Raw genomic sequence first — 15,192 nt, 5'->3', positions numbered from 1 at the left:
CTGCCCCTGATGAGAGCCAGATGAAGTTTGGTGTGCTCAGTGAAAACCGACCCATCTCCCCTCATCTGGAATGAAGAAACAGCCGAGGAGAAATGGAGTGTATCAAACAAACGATGGAAACGGCAGGAAGTCGTGCGCTGTTTTCGTCAGAGTCCGTGCCAGTGTTGATGATGCTGATACAGGAAAGGGCAGCGGGAGGCGGACTAAGAAATGAGAAGCAGGAGAGGACGGGGGAGGCCCAACCTTGGAGGAAGTTTGCGTGAGGAGAGTTCCCAAACTAAAGCACACAAAGCAGATTTACACACGGGGACGGAGTCGAGGAAGAAAAACAGTTTTACATCTTGTCATACACACTCTGATGTGATAGTTGTGCACATCTTGATATGGAGAGATCCTTACAAGGACAAACTCGCAGAAGAATGTAATGAGATTCATATAAATCATGCTAAAAAAAAGAAGCACCCAAAGACATACGGCGTGCACAAAACCACACACATAAGCGCACACACACTCCTCTGGGCGAGTAGACAGCTTGCTTCTTAGCTCGTCCTCGCTTATCGCAGAGGGTGAATGTGTGTGTGTTTGTGCCAAAGCACATGAATGATGGTGTATACATACAGCTTTCCAGCTACATCTCCAAAACAAAGGCAACAGTAGCTTGGAACAGGTTGTGCACACACACACACACACACATACACACTTAACATAATGCCACCCAGAAAGACCTATAATAGGAAAAGTACGCAAGGCAGCTCAGGAATGTAGAACAGTGTCTAATGTTTAACCCGTCCTGTCCTCACCTAGCCTTTATCCATTGCCTTTCTGTCTGTATCTATCTGTCTGTCCATCTTCTGTCCGTCTCAGTCAGTCCATCTATCTGTCTTCCTGTTATAATGTTAAGTAGCCACCAGTCCTATGTCTGACAGATGAATAAGAAAGAATGGATGACTGATGGATGGACCAAAAGGCTACATCAGAGTGAAATCAATGGTGAGACCGATATAAAAGGAAACTCAAGAGTGTATATTGTTTCATCATTCCCCTGGCTGGGTGTTGATCTCTGTATTTTTATGCAAATCATGATGGATAGACTGAGAAAAGATGAATGGAATTGACAATTTTGATGGAGCCTCCTCAGTTTTCATGCTCGATTTGAGGCTGGGGAGTTTGTTTAACAGTGAAGAAATGATGCGATAAATAATGTTGGAAATGCATTTTCTGGATAACTGATGAGGTGAGCTGGGGCATTCTCACTGCACAGCAAGCTGACAAATGGCTTGGAGTATTCTGCAATGTTGTGAGTATCATGGCGGCAAAATATGTGTAAAACAGACACAATGCACCTCCAGTGCTATACCCATTGAGCGTTCCATGTAGAAGGCTGATAATTACATGGCTATTTGTATTGTTTGTCTGGTCACCCAGAGCCAGAGGGCTGACGAATGAGGAAGTGACTTTAAAGTACAGAGATAGGTCCAAGATGTGATTAGCCTAGCATAGCATTAAGACTGGAAGCAGGGAGAAGTTGCTAGCCTAGCTTTAACAAAGCTGGAAAGAAATACAACTTCTAACAATTTCAGAGCACAAAAAATAAACTTTTTTCATGAACATGTTCTCTATAGCTGCATTCTTTTTAACATTAACAATAAATGCGTGGGATGTGAAAGGGGTCGCGGTGACGAAACAACAGAGATTCTGCAGTTCTTTTAGTGCATTGTTTTGGTTTTTTTCGGCGATGACGGTCCAGGCCATGTCAGGAAGCTTTTCTGCCCGTTAGCTAGCTGCCAAGCACTAATGGGCAGACAGACAAAGTTAGCAAGTAGTTGGTGAATTTAGCAGCTACAGAGACAGATATTTCTCCCAGGAGTAGGTTGTAGACCAAAACAGAGCTAAACAGAGAGTAAATATTAGACTTACATTCACCAGGTTGCCAGAAACACGACATCAAATGAATGTTTCTCCATTTCTGCAATTGCCTGTGTAAATCGGAAATAGTTTGCTAACACAAAAGCCAAAATGTGTGTAATTTTTTGCGTGTTGTGGAGTTCAGAAAAATAACTGAATTCAGCTTCAAACTATGTGTGTACAGAGATGGTCCAGAATGTGTTTAGCCTACACTTTTTTTTCATGAATGTGTACAAAAGTACAAAAAGCCATTTATTTGTTTTAACCCAATTCACATAAGTCACATACTTTCACAGTGACATTTAGATGAAATCAACAAAGCTATGGTCTCTTCTGCTCTGTCAAGTTCCTAACATCCAACACTTAAAAACCACTTTGTCCACAGTTTCTTAATATTAGCATCTTTTTTCTTCATACACTTTTATCATAAACATATTCTTTTAAAGTACTACAAGCTATTTATTTGCTTCAACCCAATGCATATAAGTCACATTTTTTCACGAAACACTGATATTTAGTTTAACCTCATCTTAAAATTCATACCTTGTAATCAGAATTATTATTTTATATTTTTATGCTGTCTTTTGTCCTCACACTCAATCTCACTAGATCTCATTTTGAAATGTTTTTGGGGCTATTTGACAATATTAAACATTTGCATATAAACATTGAGTAAATGCATTCAGGTAGCAGTTATTTGACGTTTTGAGGAATCAAACCTGGTGATTGAGCCACAAAGAGTTGCTTCACTGTTATTATTACAGTAGATAATGACTTTGTTATTAGATTATTGGATTATACTACCATACCACTGTAGCTGCACATTTCTCCATCATATTCTCTTTTGTCACTTACTATGAACTAACCAGTCATCTGTCCTCTCCTCTGATATTCCTTTAGTCACATATTGTTTTGCATTCTATTCGCCTCCACATGAGTGACAGGCAAGCTGTCACACTAGATGTTCCTCAGCAAATTAAGTGTGAGTGATGGACAGCTCTTTGAGTGTGTGTGTGTGTGTTTAGGAGGTGATTTTTTTAGTGTGTGTATATTTATATGTATACAGTATATTGTTGAAGTGTAAATGCTAAAGTAAGTGTACCATAGACGCAACTCTTACCAACGCACATTTAAACAATGCATACAATTCAGGTCACGGCATGGTCAACAGCTAATGATGAGAGTCTGATCATATCAAAGCAAGTGCGTGTAGGAAAAACCACAGAGAACAGACAGATGGAGTGTTTTCATGCTGAATCAGATTGAAACCCTTTCATCAGCAACACTTTCTGCCATCAACCCACTCTGCTGCTTATCTAACCCAAATGTTAACCAACTTATTCTTCACAGTCATGGTTGATTACTGAATATCTCTCCTTCGCTTGTAACAATCAGATTCTGTGAGGGAATTCTCCTTCTTCTTGCCCCCAAGCAGAAAAATCTGAGGTCTTAGCTATAGAACTGCACTCCTACATCGGGCAGGCATTAAGAGTTGCTCATGGACACTTCAGAGTTGGCATGTCCTAATGGGAAATCTAACTACCAAACCCCATTGCATCCTCTTCCGCTTTCTGTTAAAGGTCTGATGGAACTAGTAAAAACAAAAGACATCAGTAGAAGCAGCACATATTTAATAATACATAACAGTAATAAAGCAATGTGCTTACCATCATTCCCTCCAGAAAAGTCATTATTTTGTAATTGTAGCAAATTATGTCTACAAAAATGCTTACAAAATGTGACAGTCACTGTGTCTTTCCTACATATAAAAGAGTCCAATTCAAACAAAATCAAACTCAACAAACCAATTTACATGTGTGAATGTGCTAATTCCTGAGGGACTTTCTTTGTGTTATTTTTTGATAACTGCAGAGTTTGGTATCCCACCTCATACCTTTGCCACTTGCAATCAAAATACAAGAACTTTTTATTTAGCAAAGTGCTCTCCATGAATAAGATTGACTCAATTAGAGATAAAATCACCAGTCTACACTCTTCTCAGAATGATACCTATGAACATTCCAATACTCTGAGGCATGCAAGTACTGTGACTTGGACCAACCGCACTCTTTCATAGTCAATTAATTTCCCCTGAGGCCTTTACCAGCCTGGTAAATGCCTCCAAACCTACAACCTGCATTTTAGACCCTATACCGTCTAATCTTTTTAAGGAACTGTTTCCTGTTTTAATTAGTCCTATTTTTAAGATTATCAATAAGTCACTTTCCGTGGGCTGCCTGCACTGAGCTTTTAAAACCATCATCAATAAACAGCTGGTTAAAAAACCTAATATTGATCCACAATAATTGAATAACTATAGACCGATTTCTTCTTCAATTCAATCAACCTTTTATGTAAAAATTACTTGAAAGAGCTATCACTGATCAACTTTCTGCCTACTAATACAACAACAATCTATTTAATAAGTTTCAATCTGGTTTTCGGTCCCGTCATTCAACTGAAACTGCTTTGACCAGAGTCTTCAATTATCTACTAATTACTGCTGACTCTGACTCTGACCACAGTATATTTCTTAGCCGCTTGGAGAAGTATATTGGTACATGGTTTTATTCATATTTTTCGAATAGAACACAATGTGTAAATTACAAAAATACAATGTCTGAACTCTCTGAAGTAAAGTTTGGTGTACCCCAGGGATCGATCCTTGGCCCGATGCTCTTTTCTATCTACATGCTTCCCCTTGGTGACATCATTTGCAAATACTGTGTTAATTTTCATTGCTACGCTGATGATACACAGCTATACATACCTGTAAAGCCAAATGACCTCTCCCAACTCCACAATTTTGAGGCATGTCCATCAAAAATTTAAAAATGAATGGTTATGAACTTTCTGCTGTTAAATGCTGATAAAACAGAACTATTAGTTGTTAGACTAGCCAATATAAGAATCTGAGTGTGAACATTGATGGTTATATTATTTCTGAAAGCTCGACCATCAAAAGTCTTGGAGTGATTTTCGATTCTCTTATGACATTCCAGTCCACCGCGCCCCTTATCTCTGGAATGCCCTTCCACTACATGTCAAAGAAGCACGCTCAGTAGAAATTTTTAAATCAAGACTGAAGACTTCTGTTCACTCCATTACAGCCTACCCTAGAACTCAGACAGGTCCATCACCTTTTTGCTCTGCTCTGTTTTAATTCTTTATTCAAACATTCTTTTAACTGATGTTTTAATGTGACACTTAAATAAAACAATTTATTTTTATTTATTTTTTTTATTGCTGTATGTTTGTCCTATGAATTCTTTTAATTGTAAGTATGTAAGTGTTTTAGGACCATGTCACATGATGATTTTACACTTTAAATAAATTGATTGATTGATTGAAGTGTTCCCTATGGCCATGATGTAAATGTATGTAAATACTGATAAATACTATGTAAAACATAAAAAAGCTTACAAAATACAAATAAAGATTTTCATGATTCTTACGTGTTATTACATTATTAGCTTTTACAGAACCTACAAAACCTGCAATTGTAGCACAATTCGGCCAGTCAGTGAAATTTTGAAAACACTATTTAGTCCTCCTTTTCTTTCTTGAAGCTGTACAGGCCAGTCTAAATTAGAGGCTTCAGCTCTGAGCCTCAATACCCACAAATCCTGTAACATGATGTCAGAGTACTTTGCAGAGATTATAATTTTGTTTTCCAGTCCTGTCAGTGATCACAATAGCAAAGTAAAAAGCAAGGGCACCATTTTCACTGGAACTGAAACCCACAGTTTCAGACGAGAGAAAGGAGGACTGAATATTTTGATACACCTATCTTTAATTACTACCGTGTGCTTACAGCAAATAAAATTTACGAACAGTAGCAAGTGCTTTGTGGACTTTTTTTGTTCATGAACAAGTTATGTTCATGAGCAAGGCTGCATGGTTAGTTAGCCCTCAGCACGTCATCTTATCACAACTAAACTTGCCGAGTTGAGACCATGTTTTAAAAAAATAATAATAAATGGCATCAACACATCAACATGCTATGTAGGAAAGCAGGAGAAGCATATGCATGGAAATAATATTGAAACTAAAGAGCTGTATACTCTTTTCTGTCAGGTGGAATTATTTTGGATGTTTTTAAGCAGTTTTTTTGTGTAATAATAAAACTAAAAGATAGTGAAGTACTGACTAACGGTATACTTGGTCTGTTGTGAATGTGTGGAAATTGGCCTGGGCTGATGGTAGATTGCCGGCCTGAATTATTATCCCAGCCCGCCCCTTGTTGTTGGGGCCGTATGCAGCCTGACAGGAAGACTGCACACACTACTCAGTGCTGAAAAAAGCACTGCCGATTCCTCTGCATTTTTTTGAGCCAAAAATAAATAAAAATAATAATTGGTCTATGTTTGTATTTACAACACTAAACTAAAAGATGCTAGAATCGAACATCAAAGATAAGGCAGTATTGGAAAGTCTTCTTTGAAGTAAAGATGGAAATATAACATTATTCATCATAAAGTATCTGGTCGTGCATTAATAATACAGAAATGTATGAAACATTTACATTTTTTTTATTTTGGAAAGCATGATGAGCAATTTCATGATAACCTAATAATTTTATTATGACCTATATTATTGGTAACAAGACAGACAAAAGCATAACATAACACAGGTGAGTCCATTCTGTGGATGAATGCTTGCACTCTAAGTGTATTCACTTTGTGTCCACGGAGAGGGTTTCCCACCAGTGATTAATGAAAGCAGGATTTAATTTGGGAACACAGAGTGAATCAATAGAGGCTGCAGGATGCTCTTCTCTATTACTACATTGTTATTTTGTTTGATAAAATAGGCCCAGTTTTACATGCAAATGCATCCTTGTGAAGCTTTAAAACATTCTGCTCACACTTCCGCTCAACCTTTTTCATCTTTATCTTTCTATCTCTCCAGTATCCCCTCCCTCCCTCTGACTGATAATCTATGGCCGACCTGCTGACCCTCTTGTAGTGGGGAGATAATCTAGCAAATGGAGGAGTACCCAGGTGGATAAGAACACCCAAGACAATAAAGCAGTCCAGTCCTGATGCTGTACAGTGCAAGCTCACAGAGAGAGAGAGGGAGGGAGGAGAGAGGGGGAGGCCGAGAGACCTACTGCTCGGCCAATGCGTTCCGCCTCTTTTGTTCTCCACACAGACTGTTTACCTTTATGTAACCAAAGCCCGCTCAAACGTGATTGGTCAATACCACTTGGACTGCAAACGGACTACAAACAGAAACCAGAATGCCTCCGATACCAAAATCGCAGATATCTCTTCATAGAGATCACGTTGTAACTAACTTGTGTGGTGCAACACTTGTGTGGTGCAACACTAATTGCCACAATTAATTAATTCCCACACTATAGTACATTCAAACTACTGCTGCGTTTGAACTTACACATCGCTGGTGCAACAGCCTGCAGTTCCATACTTAATGCATAGACATGAGATTAATATCGATCTTTTCAAATCGCTCACAGAAAGAAATGAGTGTATTTCCCAAAATGTTTCACTAAAAAATTACTTAATTAAGGTTAAAAAAAAGTACATTCAGTTCTCTCTCTAGGCTACCTGCCTCTCCAACAGTATCCTTCCCGTTTTCTGTTTCACCTTGTCTATTCCTCTCTCCCTAATTTTTTATACCTTTTTACCCACTTTCCCGTCTCTCTCTCCCCCTTCCTCTTGACATCTCTAGCACCCTTGCCTTTCCTCATCCATCCTCACACTCTTTCTTCCTCCCGCTGTCCCCTAAACTAGGCTGGAGTCAATCCAAAGTGTCATCAATAAATCATAAAGAGAAGAAAGGCGCTCAGGATTAGGTTCTGTGCCTCTCTCACCTCCTTCAGTGTGACTCAATCGCATGTCTAAAATCCAAGAGGATGTGATGAATATTTAAAGACAGTTAAAGGTGCTAAGCTTACGTTTTAAATATCAATATATCATGATAAAATTAATAGTGATACCTTCGTATAATTACTTTAAATGACTGCGGCCATGGTCAAGATGATGGGTGCAACATATAGTCCACTTTCTGCCAGCCTGTTCTTTCAGTAAGACCAAACTTTCTATAAACTTTTTTGCTTCCTATTACTTTATTGGAGAGGAAAAGCGCATTGCAGGTTGAGTGATTTTTGGCTTTCTCTACTTCAAACATTCACTACTTTGAGAAACTCTCAAAGCTTTAGCTCTGTTCGCACTGAGAAAAACAAACAAAAAACTGATCATCTGTCTAACAATCCCGCAGAGTTCTTGAATTTTTTAAACTTCGTTGCACACAAGGTGAAGCACAGAGGAGAGTAGCATCTGATGGTCTTATGTCTTAATGTCTCAAAGTTAAAATGGTATTAATTCATTGATATTAAAATGTTAAACAAAGATGTGTCCTGGTGGCCGAGGGGTTAAAGCGCCGTCTGGTTCACGTCCAGCTGGGGACCTTTGTTGTATGTCATGCCCCATCTCTCACTCCACTCATTTCCCATCTATATCTCTCCACTGAGTGCCTGTGATAAGAAATTCTATGCTATTCTTTTACAGTGGTTCCCAACACAGGGTTTGGAGCCCCAAAAGACGTCCCAAGAAAAATCTGAGGGCTCACCAGATAATTCAAAACAGACAAAAATATTTCTTGCACAATTTTGTTACTTTTTCTGACTTTTCACTACATGTTTACTAGGGATGGCAGTGATGGTCGGTCGGTCCACCACTTTGGTCCAGACTGAAATATCTCAGCAACTATTGGATGAATGAAATTTTGTACAGATAGTCATGGCCCCCAGTGGATGATTCATAATAACTTAGGTGATTCCTTCACTTATCATCTAACACCATCATCCATTCAAACTTTTAATTTGTCCAATAGTGTGGTTTATGATCAGTTAACTGCAAAACTAAAGACATTCCCATAAACCTCAGCTCTAATTTCTGTTTAGTGCATTTGAATGCTAGCAAATATTAGCATGCTAACACACAAAACTAAGATGGTGAACATGGTGAACGTTACACCTGCTTAAAAAAAATCTGCATTTTAGCATTGAAAATGTGAGCATGTTAGCATGCTGATGTTAGCATTCAGCTCAAAGCACCACTATGCTTAAGTACAGCCTCACAGAGCCGCTAGCATGGCTGTAAACTTGCTTGCTAATTTGACCTCTTCAGAGCTTTAAAAAGGGCTCAAGGCAGACATTGTTTTATTTTAATGAAGCCACAAAGGTTTGTGAGCCACCGTTCTTTTCTATTGCCAACACTGAGGTATGATATACAGTGTATAGTAGGTACTGGATAAAGGTAATAATTGCATGTATTGCAAGTATGCTGATCTTGCATATGGTATAATGGCAGCAATTATAGCAGTGTACTGCAGGGGATGATTTAAGGTTTTTATCTCAAAATACAGGGAAAAAATGCTTACATGGGATATTTCATCTTGAGAAACTGTTTTTCTTGTAGCAGGTTTAGACTCTTTAGAGGTAAATTGCTATGGGTAACTCACTACAAATGACCTATTAGATCACTGGTTTTTATAGCCTTTGAAATATACAGCAGCAAAATGTAACTTATCCAAACTGACCAATACAGCCAAAAAGCATATTTTCATCTGTGGTGTCTGTCCTCAAACATCAGACCAGATTACATTTTGAGGGAGTCCAATGAAGCAATCGACCGACTGCCACAGCTTCTCTTCCTCTCTCTGTCTGCCTTTCTCTGTCAATATATCGCCCTTCCTCCTGTTCCCTGCTCACTCCCAGTCTTCCTCCTCAGTTATCCTTTCTGTCTCTCCCCAGGAGGAATCCAGCCACAGAGAGAGTGTTAAGTCAGATCGATGTACTATGGATAGGCTACCTTGTCTGCTACACTAAGTGCTGGTACACTCTGCTGTTTAGACTCCCTTGGCTATCGACTGGGGCTCCACTGCACCAATCAATAAATAAATACATAAATAAATGGTAAATGGATTGTACTTGTATAGCGCCTTTCTAGTCTTTCCGACTACTCAAAGCACTTCACACTACATATCATAAATGAAAACATTCTCTTAACAAGTCATTCAATCTAGAGCTGAGTCCAAAAACTAAAAAGTTAGTTTACTTACACTTGGGTACAATCAGTTCTTTTATATGCAAATATACTTGTTTTTAACAGTTTTACTAAATGGAGTGTCCTTTTCTTGATATGAATAGATTAATCTGATGCATTTAGACTAGGTTCAAAACTCTGTCTAGTTTAATTAGAACATTTCTGAGAGAAATGGAACTTCATTAGAAAATAAATATAATTTTTATTCTGTAACTCTGTAGCAGAATATTTTTCACTTCATAATTCATGATAAGATGTGTCAAGTCAAATTATATTTTCAGTCTGTGGCTTCAATCAGAGAACTGACCTACAACAATTAAAAAGTTATTTTTGGCTATACATGCATTGACAGATACAGAGCTGACAAAACAGATAGGCCTAACAAACTAGGCCACAGAGCAATCAAAATGCCAGAGTCATTATGCTGACTGCACTAATATTAGTAGTTAATATAACTTTTGTCTTATGTTTGTATTTCTGTCCATCATTTTTATCGGTTATGATAACAATGCAGTCACCAGAGTAATTACTGAGGTGCGGGGACATGGCAACATCACTACAATGAAGTTCGACAGGCCAGGAAAAGAGCAGACATGTTTTAAACAAGCTAACAGTTTAGCCAGATTAGCTAAATTACTTTATTTGGAGGTTAAACCAAAAGTGAACGCATCTGAAATATCTACAATAGATAAGTATAAGTGATGGTTAAAGCAGGAAGTTGGTCTGTAAACTGTGATGGACATCTACAACAGTTTGGGTTATAACTTGTAATAATTTTAGTATATGATCATCAGACCTCTTGGGTTTTCTTGCCCAGTTAGACTTCTTTTTGGTGAAGTCACCGCACTCCCAGATCTCATAAATTAATTTGGTGAGTCGTTGTTATTACTATTGAGAAGAATGATGGCCAAAACTCCGACAAGAGTAAGGGTCTAAAGCCATGCTAGCGGCTCTGTGAGGCTATACAGCAGTGATTTGACCTAAATGCTAATGTCAGCATGCTAACATGCTCACATTTACAATGTAATGTGCTGATGTTTAGCAGGTATTATTACCATATACCATTTTCACCATCTTATTTTAGTGTGTTAGCATGCTAGTATTTGCTAATGAGCACTAAACACAAAGTGCAGCTGAGGCTGATGGGAATGTCGCGTAGCTTTGCAGGTGTCAGGTCATAAATCAAAGTATTTGGACATACAGTTTTGACTTGATGGTGGTAGATGGAAAGTTAAGGGATTATTAAAGTTATTACAATTCATCCTGGGGAGGACATGAATGTCTGAACCAATCAATCCAATAGTTGTCGACACATTTAACTAAAAAACAAAAAAGTCAATGTATGTGATATGAAGATCATGTACTATATTGTATGTTCTGTTTTCTTTTTCCCCAACAAAATGTTGAAGAATGCATTGCCTGGGTTTTCTGAACAAAAACTAAGGTATTTTGTTGTAATATGAACACAATCCTTAAAGGATTACCAAGTTTAGGATGAGGTGTTATTGTTTCATAGGTCAGAGGTGGTATTAGTTAAACAATAAGTTACCGGTCTGGATAGTTAAGACAAAATCTTGGATAACACACAAAAACTAAGACAGAAAACTTAAAAACCATTAAAACCACACCTGTCTTGGCTGAGAATTCTATGTACAGATGATGGTCAAAAAACTTCACGAAGAGACTGTCTGCTTATTCCATGTTCACGAACAACTCTGAACAACTTGACAGGTAAAACAAACAACTTGGAAGTGAAACCATCAAGCAGCCTGAGCGAACACTGGGTGCTGTCATCAGCTTTTTCACACTTCACACACATGCAGCTGAAGAGTGATACATGTGAGTTCACGACTGAGAGCAAACTAAGTGTCATAAAGTCAAGCACAAATTAAATATCAAGTGGTTCGAAGGCATTTCCAGTGATAAAACTGCAAAATAACTTAAGCAATTGCATTTTTTTGTGAAATTAAAATGTAATTTTGCAGTACACCCATCCTGCACTCCCTACACCATTCACCAGCCAAAAACTCCCTGCATGCCTCCTTCTCCACACTCCACCTGTTATGCACCACCATCCCTCCATCGTTCCCTCCTGTCTCCCTCCTGACAGTGAGGTGATTAGGAGGCGAGAGCGCAGACCTGCTGAAAAAGCAGCTTAGCTGTAATTATCGTCTCGGAAAGAAACAAACAGTTCATCAGAGCCTTCCTCCGCAGACTTAACAACTGTTGCCAGGATATATCAAATGCTCGACAACCAGCCGTTACCTAGGTTACCATTGTCTCTGTGTGGCTGGGGGCTCTCCGTACAGATGAGATTTTTTTTTTTTTATTTGTCCAGAAATGGCAACATAATATAAGATAAAACATGAAAGCCAAAATATATTAACATATATAATAAGATGATTTCCTCACATATGTCCAGCTACATCTCATGTATATATATTGCTTTAGTCTATATAATTTCCAAAAGAGAACGTTTGTTTAGTCCAGGAGTCGGCAACCTATGACACATGTGCCACGCAAATCCAATTTCAGTGGCACGTGAGCAAAGCAAATACTATACTACAATACTGTCACTACAACACTGTTAAATATTACATTAGTGTGGTCCCATAATTACAAACTGCTAAATTAATTGTGAAAAAACAGATTAAACCAGCATGATGAATGAATCACTTCTCTTTGCGCATCTTGTTGCACCACAAAAGAAATATTGCATGGTCTGTATTCAGTCATGAGACAGGGGTGGATGGTATAAACATGTTTCCTTGAATCACCTGTGTTAACTTACTGTCAAGTTAGGAAATGAAAGCACAAATAGTCACCGAGCTCATCCACGATTAAGGACTCGACTCTGTCTGCTGAGAGGCGCATTACGAAAATGTACACATCCAGCAAACTGTTACACTGACAAATGCACCAGTGTTCAGTGTGGCTGTGGATGAAAGTGTGGACATCAATGACATCCCATGTCCAAAGTCGGTGGACAACAGAGCCTTCAGAGGCATGTGTGCAGCTGAAAGTATCAGCATATAGAGCAGACAGTGTGACTGAGCAGCAAAAGGCAGGGAGTGGGAGCACACTAATTGGTGAGCCCAGTTTACATTTTACATATTAGTGACCTACATCACAACTTGGTTTTGTATATGGCCGATGAGTAACTGAGAGAGGGGATCCTGCACTAATAATAGGCCTACAACTCTATTATTATTATAAACAAGGTCAAACTTCGAATCATAGTGTAACTAACTATCTCTGCAGGAATTGAAGATAAATTACATCTGCGTTAACAAATGCCACTGTCACACCGGCCGTCTTCATCTTTGTAAATTGACACACATCAAAGAAAAGGTTGCCGACTCCGGGTCCAGACTCATCCAAACACAGACCTTTATCGCTTACCCTTAGCTTTAATGTTACAAGGTAAATGCCTAACGCGTGCATGTTTCTGCACGTACATGCAGTATTTCTGTTCATATGCCACCACAAACTGTATATTTTGTTAGTTGATAAACAGAAAAGTTACTGGCAACTAGTTTGATAATTGATTCACCGTCCAAGGAGGTTTTTTAAGCAAAAATGCCAAAAACTCACTCGTTCCATCTTCTTAAATATTAAGAAGAATATTTCTTAGTTTTCTTAGACAAGCAATTTAAATATGTCAACTTTGGGAAATCAAATCACTGCATTAAAATATTAAACAAAAATAAAAACTTTAAATAAAGTTTAAGTAAAACTTGGAGAACTTTCAATCTAACACTGCAATACATAAAATGAATGGGTTTGTCTGTTGCTTTTATGTTTTATTATGAAATTCCACACAGTTATATTCCATCCAATGCCTATTCCTTATGCATATCCTATCCTGCACTGCTGCAATGACCCAGTTTCCCCCACCAGTACATTATAGTTTCATCTGTATGCATCTGAGTAGAATATGTCTATTCCTGATGGCTGTAATGTCCTCCTTCAATAAGCATTACACCTGTTTTCATTGCCTGTTGCTGTAGTTTAAATTTGAATATAATTATATTGGCCTTCTTATCGCTCAGTGGATTACTGCCTGAATATCAGACATTAAGGTATTTCCCATCTAGTTCCTTCTGGTACTTTGGCACTGGATCAGTTGTTTCCTGAGCCGGGACGACCAATGGGGAAGCAGCTTTTACTATCTATGGTCCTAGAAGATTTCCACTCAGATGTATGATGCAGGTACAAAGAAAGATGAGGAATTAATTGAATGAGGGCTGAGGAGGAAGCTCGGGGTTTGCTATTGCAGAAAAAGACCTCCGACAGTAATAAACAGGTGCTGCTCACAGCTATGCTTTACAGGTGTGTTACTGCATAAAAGTAGGTGAAATGTATGTCGTCTCTGCTGCTGAAGGACATTGCACACACTCTGACACGCACGCACATAGTCACACACATGCGCGGAGGGAAATGTGCCCTGTTCCCACTGATGGACAGCAGAAGCTGTGGCAGAAGGATGGCATTAAAAACCAGCAGGAGATGTAGTGTGATGAAAATGTCAGACCAAAACCAGCAGGCTATGTTCTGTAACATGTTTAATCAAATTACAGTGTGTGTGCATTGCTGTGTGTGCATCAGTCTATGTGTGTCGCCATGTGAGTTTCTATGCTCACTGTGTTCATTTACTGTATGCATTTATGCGTGTAATGCATGTATACATGTATAAACATGCCTGCATGTGGGTGTAAAAACACTGTCTCTTTGGTGTAAAGTTATGAAGTGTACAAGTGAAGAAATGGAACAAGCTTTACTACTCAAATTTGTTGCATGTGTGTGTGTGTATACTTCTTCTTGTGCAAGCCTCCAGTGTTTATGCATGGTTATGCTTGGCCACCTGTGTGTTTGTATGTGTGTGTTTGTGTGTGTGTGTGTGTTTGTGTGTGTAATTGCGTAACTCACCCAGCCACTACAATAAAGAAGTCCAAGCGGTTCCACGTGTCTCCAAGGTAACACTTCTTGCCAAAAATCCCCAGAGCTACCATCTTGATCACCATCTCAATGGCAAAGAACGCAAAGATGAAGTCATCAAAGTCCTGCAGAACGAGACAGAAAATACAAGTTAGCGTTATTATGTACAGTAAAGGTGGCTGCAAGGGTGCTGTTGACAATCTGTTGTAGAGCAAGTTAGAAATGAAAACTGTGCTGTATAGTAACTGCTTTACAGTCTTCTTAAGAACCACTAACC

General features: G+C 38.6%; 1 protein-coding gene across 2 annotated transcripts in view; it reads right to left on the bottom strand.

The window, feature by feature from the left end:
* Positions 1–15,192, bottom strand: part of cacna1g (calcium channel, voltage-dependent, T type, alpha 1G subunit) — a 258,783-nt gene that overhangs the window by 140,227 nt on the left and 103,364 nt on the right. For both annotated transcript variants that reach the window (XM_044179327.1, XM_044179328.1), the window contains exon 4: positions 14,907–15,040. In XM_044179327.1, the coding sequence (XP_044035262.1) occupies positions 14,907–15,040 (134 nt within the window). The remainder of the gene's footprint in view (positions 1–14,906; positions 15,041–15,192) is intronic.

Source organism: Siniperca chuatsi, linkage group LG20, assembly GCF_020085105.1.
Source record: "Siniperca chuatsi isolate FFG_IHB_CAS linkage group LG20, ASM2008510v1, whole genome shotgun sequence".
Classification (NCBI taxonomy): domain Eukaryota; kingdom Metazoa; phylum Chordata; class Actinopteri; order Centrarchiformes; family Sinipercidae; genus Siniperca; species Siniperca chuatsi.
Note: the sequence above shows the minus strand (reverse complement) of the source record. Positions and strands in the feature narration are given on the sequence as shown.